This window comes from Rhagoletis pomonella, unplaced genomic scaffold (assembly GCF_013731165.1).
Source record: "Rhagoletis pomonella isolate Grant_MI unplaced genomic scaffold, Rhpom_1.0 Rhpom_scaffold_03400, whole genome shotgun sequence".
NCBI lineage: Eukaryota > Metazoa > Arthropoda > Insecta > Diptera > Tephritidae > Rhagoletis > Rhagoletis pomonella.
The window spans coordinates 6114-14349 of record NW_023461952.1 but is presented as its reverse complement, the minus strand read 5'-3'; the positions used below and the strand labels follow the sequence as shown (position 1 = coordinate 14349).

Here is an 8236-nt window from a genome sequence, read left to right as displayed (position 1 = left end):
GACAAAAACAATCGATTAATTTAATCAAATGATTAATCGCTGGCATCCCTAGATGGCCGCCACCTTTGTTCTCTACATCGTGATCTCAAGGCATATTGCAGAAGTTTTTATTGTCGCTGTATTCTCTAGTTTCAGGTTGGGCTGCTTTTGGAATTCGATACAATGAGCAAGCAATAAATACTTCTTTGTTTCCAGTTTTGATTCATAATAGCGGAATGGCGCCTAAAAGTAGGGTATGGAAGTTTTTTCGCGAAAGACAATAAAAAACCTAATGAATTGGCTGTGTGTGTTGTTTGTAACAAACACCTAAAAACATGTGGTAATGCAAGCAATCTCATAGGCAGAGGTGGACACTACCAGAAACAAGCGTGAGCTAAAAGTGAGAATGTGTTAGTGTGCCTAATTCATTTTGCATGCTGTCGTGTTCTCATCGTTGGGCTCTCGATTGTATACGTACACTCGACGCTTACGCTCTTTTAGCACCTGCTAACTCTCTGCCCATGCCTGCTCATAGGTCACATTAAAGCTATGCACAATGATATTTTCGTAACCCATCTAACATCTTCCGAAAAAGTGCTTAATAAGACCGACGGCACTGAAGTGAATAAAAATGCAAGTCTCGTTCCCGCATCTTCAGAACCTTGCCCAAGTTCCAGCTCATCACACCAAGTATCTGCGCTATCATCAGGGGGTCAGCAGATTTTACAAACGTCTTTCGCAAATATAAGCTCTTTCAAGGACGGCTGTTATAAAAGTAACAAAATAACAGCGGCTATCTTGTTCATGCTATGCCGGGACAATCAGCCCATTACTATCGTGGAAGACGAAGGGTTTTGTCATTTATTAAAAATAGTATCGCCATTGTATTAAATACCTTCAAGGAAAACGTTCGATACTCTCCTGGAGAAAAAGTACGATTTCATTTCGAATTTGGTTAAGCAGGAATTGTCGACGGTACCCTTCATATGTTTAACCATTGATGTGTGAACCGAAACACACCAAACGAAAGCATTTCTTGGAGTTACTGCGCATTTTATTTCATCTTGTGGAAATAAAAAAAAAAAACGTTTAAATTGGAAAGCATTGTACTTGGCGTGAAAGAACTGACAGTAAGTCACACTGGGGAAAATCTTTCTGAGGTGTTATCAAACGTTTGTACTGAGTGGAACATAAGTATAAGGTCGTAGCAGTTGTAACCGATGGAGGAAGCAATATGATCAAAGCAGTAGAATTAGCGTTCGAAAAAAGAAAGCACTGCTATTGCTTCGCGCATTTATTGAATCTGCTAGCTCAAAAGTCCATTGACTCTCTTCCTGAGCTAAAAATTGTTTTGGATCAGGTAAAGTCCATTGTGACTTGGTTTAGACCTAGCGTTGTGGGAAGTGACGAACTAAGTAAAAAAACTCAGCTATTAGAAAAAAATACTTTAATTCAGTCAGATTCAACGCGTTGGAATAGCACATATTACATGGTAGAAAGGTTCTTATTTCCCCAAGAAATTGTTAATAATATAATCACGTTCAACATCAGTGCACCACAAATGGTGTCAGCTCTCGACATGGAAGTTTTGAAGGATTTTGTAGTTATGTTCAAACCAATTGAATTTGCAACAAAAGAAGTTTGTGGTGACAAGTTTGTTACATCTAGCATCGTTATACCAGTGGTTCGCTTGTTGCGAACAAAGGTCATGGGAGCTACAACCAATACGAATTTGGGAACTACATTGAAGGGCAACATCATGATAGAATGGAACAAGCGGTTCAAAAACATCGAGCATCATTGTTAGTTTGCGATAACTACGATACTTGATCCGAGGTTTAAAAACATCCATTTCGATGACAGTGTGGCAGTGGGGATGGCAATCCGGAAGTTGACTTCTGAAATGAAGGAGGAAGCAAATGCTGAACAAGTCAACGAAGATGATGAAAGTGGTAGGTATTTATTTCTATCTAATGAACCATGATGAATAAGTGCCTAATGCGGACATAAAACTTTGCCAGTAATTTGTATGCCATTTTTGAAATAACGAGTAAAATGCATATTTTAACTAAATGTTGACGTATATTTTGTTTTCAGGTGATGGCTTTAGTCTATGCGACGACCACCACAGGCTCGGAAATCAAAAAACGGATAAGGACTCTAGATGAACTAGGCACATTAAATACGATGCCACCGGAATTACCAATTTATTTGAAGAGCCCAGTCGTTAAGCTAACGGATTGTCCCCTGCATGTGTGGGCAGAAGGATACCACAAAAACTCTTTGTTGAAAATAGCAATGAAATGCTTAATAGTGATGGCAACTTCCGTGCCGCCAGAACGTGTTTTTTCCATCGCGGGAAATATTGTTACCTGTAAAAGAAGTTGCTTGTTGTCGGGAGAAAAAGTGGACAAACTGCTTTTTTTTACAAACTGTTAATAGTAAGTTTTGGGCCTTAGAGTGATATTAATGTTATTCAGTATTGTTATTATACGACAATTATGGTATATTCACCACTATTTGATTTTTGCATCAGCCATTTACTTTTCGCAAAAGTGTCTAATTTTTTTGTAATTCATTGAATTAATTGACTTATGTTTTGTTGAGTTTTTGTTATTCTGCGAAATAAAAATGCACGCTTTAAAAGAATATACTGGGCATTATGCGTAAAAAGTTGTTTGCATAAATAGTCGAGTTTAAGCTCACATCATCAGTACAATACCTGAACCTGTGCCCAAGCTGACTTTTTATGTATGAGGTTATATTATGTGATAGGTATAATGCAGACAACTTTACTCATTTATTACAAATTTTCATTAAAAAAAGTGATTAAAACATCGATTTTTTTTAACATCGATGTTTTTTACCCGATGTTTTACCAACGTCGATATAGACCCCAACCAAACATCGGTACTTGAAACATCGATGTTATGTGGTCGATGTCGCGGCCCTAGTCCCTTCTACGTTTGCCGTGATCGTTATCAAAAAAGGGGTATTATTCGAGGCATGTTTTTTTTTCATTGGGCAGGGTTTTAACGTGGCGGTACCCAAACCCACAATGTATACATCGTTGCAATCACCGAAATGTCTTCTCTTAAATGACATACTTATGTATGTATAAATATAAAGGCGTATTCAAAATTTTGAGTATGCAGATTACTTGTTGGTATATTGCAAAATAAATAAAAAATATCATTAACGACCGTTAACGTGTCTATTTTAAGTATAGTTTAATCATTAGTTAAACTCAACAACAGAAAATTCTGTGTAATTTTTTTAGTTAAGTTTAACTAGTGATTTAACTATAATTTAAAATAGATATGCTAACATGCCTTAATATGCTATTTTTAACCGACTTCCAAATCATCAGTTCATCGGAATATTTTTGTTTTGTTTTATTTTATGTATGTTACCGCACAACTTTGGACCACGTCAACCGATTTCGATAATTCTTTTCGCATCGGAAAGGTAGTATCAGGTGGTCCCATACCAATCTGGTTTAGATCCGATCATTGGATCAAGAAATATATATATATATATATATATATATATATCTATACTGTTATATGAGAATTGAATTCGGTTTGGTTTTTTGCTTAAAAATTACTTGTTTATATAACGTATGCAGCGGAGGCAACAAATATTGTTTTTCCACTCACATAGATATTGACGAAACTTCCAAAAAAAAATTTATAGGAAAGACTCATGTCCATAACGATTGGTCTGTTTAAGTTTTCAGGTATAGTGCGTAGGGTTTTTTTTTACCCGAGCGCACTTGTGCACAAGTGTATTATAACTTTGTTCACATAACGGTTGTTTGTAACAGGCAAACGAATCAAGATAGATATAGACAAATGTACACATAAATGATAAGAATGAAAAGAGAAATCGATTAAGCGGTGACTGTCTGTCCGTCCGTCCGTTCGTCCGTCTGTGCACACGATAACTCGAGTAAAAATTTAGATATTTAACGAAACTTGGTACGTTTACTTTATTTCGGGCGTAAGACGGATGGTATTGAAAATGGGCAAACTCCGACAATAACCACGCCTACCTCCCATATAACGGCAGTTTTCAGAAATACGAAAACTGCGACATTTTAGCAACTAGTGAAGATTATTCACTCAAAGTTGATATTTACAATAATTTTCAGACGAAAAATAAGAATATTATAAATTTTTGGAAAACGGGCGTAGCCACGCACACTTATGATTACATGTGTATATCTTGGTAACCGCTCCACCAATTTCTCGGACAATAACCACGCCCACATCCCATATAACGGTAATGTACGAAATCTTCGATAAATTAGTAAATACAGGGGCTAATTTATTCATTTATTCAAAATTTATGTTTGCAATAATTCTTTAGCAAAAAATACGTGATACCGCCCAAATATGACTATATAAGTTTATCTCATTTAGTTCTCTCTCTCACAGTTCTATATTATCTACTGTGTTAATTTTGCCACCTGGTAACTTTAAAACATTTTACCATGTGGTAACTTTGTTTGTTGTTGGTTCCCATACTAATTAGAGATAACACTTTTGGGCAAAATTACTAGACTTTGTCTCATGTTTGTGTTCTGTGTTAAACTGGCATCTATCGCTGCTTGTACATACATACATGAATTTCGCTTTGGGCGCAGTGCTGCTTGTACATAAGTTTCTCTTTGCGCCTGCCTGGAGCTGGCAAAGGTTATTTTTATTTTTATTTTTGCGCTGTGCTAGCTGAGTATAAAAAAGAGAAGAGAGAATAGAGAGAAATATGTATGTGGTTTGTTGATGCTCTCTAAACACAAACGCGTGAAAGGCAAACGGTCTAGCAATGCGTGGTATTGTTGATCAACTTAATACTTTATTTAAACGTAAGGGTTGCTCACAGTTCGAGTGTGTTATCTTGTTAAAGTTACCACCTTTTAACTTTAGAAGTAAACTGTGAATACCCTAATTATTTATATCTGAACGTTCTATCGAAGATGTTTAAAATAGGGATAAAACCACCCCTGCTTACCATGTAGCGGTAGTTTTCGGAAAGGTGAAACACATATAATACTTGCACCGTGTATTTAATGATCGGCTCCGCCCGAACTTAAACTTCCTTACTTGTTTAAATATTATATTGGGACATTATTCTGCCAATTTGAGTTATTATTTTTTAACCATTAAAGACGGTAAACAGCTCAGAGTTATATTTATTTGTCCTTTTATGACTCCCTAATGAAAAATATTTCCCTAATCCGTTGTTCAAAACTGAAATGAATGTGGAGCAAGAAAATTTTGGGAAAGCACTCATAGCCGTTTTTAATTTTCCTTTTCAACTTTTAAAAAATTTTGGGTAAAATGGTTTGCACATATTTCGCTACATCCCTGGCTCTTGCATTTTCTCCAATGTTTATTTTGCACTTTGTTGTCATGATACCTTGTGATTTTGCAGGGAGATCAAGCAATTGATTATTCTTGTTACGGTCTCATTTCGCTGCTATGTGAAACATGTTCTTTCGCACTCGTGGGTTTTCCTTCTACTGTTGTTCTATTCTATAAAGTAGAGCTGTCAAACTATCGACGATACTATCGATAGTATCGATAGTCTGGTCACTTAACATAGCTATCGATCGCCACTATCGTTTCATTGATAGCGTATTCTTTTTCCACGCGCTTTTAATATTTGCACGTATTGGATCAAAGGGGACAAAAATTGGCAGCATTATTTCATGAACGAACGAACAAAGATTACCCAGGACGTACAGTGTATTATTTCCATATTCTAGAAAATATTTATTACATTATTTTATGTCGCCAAATTTCAAAACAACGTCAAAAATGTTTTTAGAATTGCCTAATAAAGGCAAAACAATAACAACTAAAAAATGTAAGTCAAAGTGTAGGGCGGGACGGGGTTTGATTTGGAAAATTACCAAGGGCAATAATATTTAAACTTGTACATTTGAAACTGAATCTCAATCTTTAATTTGTCGGGGTTATGTGATTTATGCAACAATTGCCAAAATACCATTTTGGTCTTAAATTTTTGAGTATGTTCTTTTAATGAATATACATTTTTGGGATTTTAGTAAACTTGCACACACGCGACATCACAAAGCTTCGACTCGTAGGTTTTAATTGCATTGTGATTAGCACTCCCCTAGTAAACGGGGCCTCCCCGTGGTGACACCTGGTAAGGCCCTGGCGGCTAATTCGAGCGGCGATCCCTCCTAAATCCCTAAACCTATGCTTCCCTTTTTGACCAAATTCCTTGCCAGTTCTTCCCTCCCTACTCTTTTCAGGGCCAGATCAAGGTATCATACGACCCGTGCCGAGGATCAGCCTGGCTGGGGGGCCCTTCATCAAGTCCAGTCGCGAACGGAGTGCTTCGGGTCTCCGCTTCTCGTGGGACAAAATATGGATAAAACTAAAACTACTACAACAACAACACGAACATCAAATATACAAACCTCAACTCCAGTACGGGAGTTCGGCGCTCCGAAACAAAGACCGAAAGGAGTCACAAACTCCGCACCCAGCAAAGCCACGGGCCTAGCCAAAAGTAGCTCTATGCCGAAGCAGACATCAGGTGTATCTGCACCCACCAGCAGTAGGAGTAAAGCACTTCCCGGGCCGAGAAGTCCAAAGGCCAATGCTACGCACAGAAGTAGCACTGGATGGAAAGCCTGCACGGCAAACACCGGAAATCCTGGGTTTTCCTGTAGTGTAGCTTGTCACTCAGCGAACAGCGTATGGGTACCTGTTACGCCGTCCCAACCTGCAGATATTTTAGAAATGCTGCAGGAATTTAATCCCAGCTTCCCTACACACAACTGGAGGGTTGTTAACACGGAGCCAACTGAGCGAGCAACGATGCAGGTAGTCCTGCTCCTAAACGACGATGTCTGGAAGCACTCGCACAAAGCGACTATGGGGTGAGCTATGGCTTTGGAAAAACAACGCTAAAAGTTTACAAAACTGACACCGAAGTAAACCTAGTAAACCTTGCAGCCTGTGTGGAGACGGACGAGCCATCCAGCGACCACGAGATGGAAGTCGACGACCAAGCAACCGAAGAGCTGAGCGGTTACGCCTCATCAAGATCCGAAGTAGGTGAAGCCTTACGGAGGCTGTATACAGAGCGTGAGCTTCTCAGCGACGACGAAGCCAACGTGGTGGTGGTAGAGAGGAGAGACTCGCGTGATGAAAAATTACAGTAAAGCAGCATCTGCTGCGCTCCTGCTTCAACTGTCTTCAGGTGAAGTAGGCATCGCTTTGGTCCAAGAGCCATGGATCACTGGTAATAGGATCTGTGGCTTGTGGACTCCGAAGTACAAGCTATTCAGTGTTCAGGGTAAGAGAAAACCCCGCACCTGCATTTTAGTCAAAACTAATATAAACTCTTTTATCCTACCACAATTCAGCACTGCTGACATAACCACGGTCAGCCTAGAAATAGGGCCAAGAAAATACAGGCTGGCCTATTTTTACCTGGCCCATGCCGATCAGGGCCCTTTCCCACTCACAGAACTAATGGAGTTGGTGAAAAGTACAAACCCGATGGACAAGATGCTACTGCTGGGAGGAGACGCAAATGCCCATCACTTTATAACTATTTGCTAAACACAAATCTGGCTATTCGCAACAAGGGAAGCGACCCTACATTTATCACAACTAATCGAAGGGAAGTTCCTAACATCACCCTCGTTAGTGAATCTTACAGTAATCAGATCTCTGCGTGGAAGGTCCTGAAAGAGCACTCTTTCTCAGACCACAGGCTCATAGAATTTAGCATATTAGACTCGCCCACTGTCTCTAAAGAGATACGAAATATCAGCAAAACTAATTGGGGGTATTAAAGAAAACTTGTATATAAGAACCTACCTTCTGAACCATTTAATGCACCAGAAAGTAGGGAGGAAGTTGATCACCTTGTTAGCTTTTTCGCTGAGAGTTGTGAGACATCGCTTATCAAGGCATGTCCCAAGAGGAAAACCAGGGAGGCGTACAAACCTCCCTGGTGGTCCTCCGATCTAAATAAACTTCGCAAAGAATGCAGGAAAGCTTTCAATGCTGCTAAGCGCGACGCCCCAGAGACATCTTGGGCACAATATAAATCGACACTTAACTTATACAAGAAAGGCATCAGGAAAGCGAAACACACCTAGTGGAGTGATTTTTGTAGCGGGATAGAGACTACATCAGAAGCCTCTAGACTCCGTAAGGTACTCGCAAAATCACCTAGAGCACCTAGCTATATCCAAAAAGATTAT

The 8236-nt window shown here is 39.1% G+C and overlaps 1 protein-coding gene across 1 annotated transcript; it reads left to right on the top strand.

Moving 5' to 3' along the window:
* The first annotated feature begins 1681 nt into the window (after positions 1–1681).
* On the top strand, positions 1682–2428 carry LOC118754105. Its single transcript, XM_036488965.1, has 2 exons — positions 1682–1931; positions 2077–2428. The coding sequence occupies exons 1-2, from the start codon at positions 1899–1901 to the stop codon at positions 2416–2418; spliced, it is 375 nt and encodes a 124-aa protein (XP_036344858.1). The 5' UTR covers positions 1682–1898; the 3' UTR covers positions 2419–2428.
* The last annotated feature ends 5808 nt before the right edge of the window (positions 2429–8236 follow it).

Bases quoted from the DNA above. Each gene is read 5' to 3' on its own strand.
- LOC118754105 (XM_036488965.1), top strand. From the start codon at position 1,899: ATGCTGAACAAGTCAACGAAGATGATGAAAGTG. The intron at 1,932-2,076 runs GTAGGTATTTAT...TTTTGTTTTCAG, and splicing joins CAACGAAGATGATGAAAGTG to GTGATGGCTTTAGTCTATGC.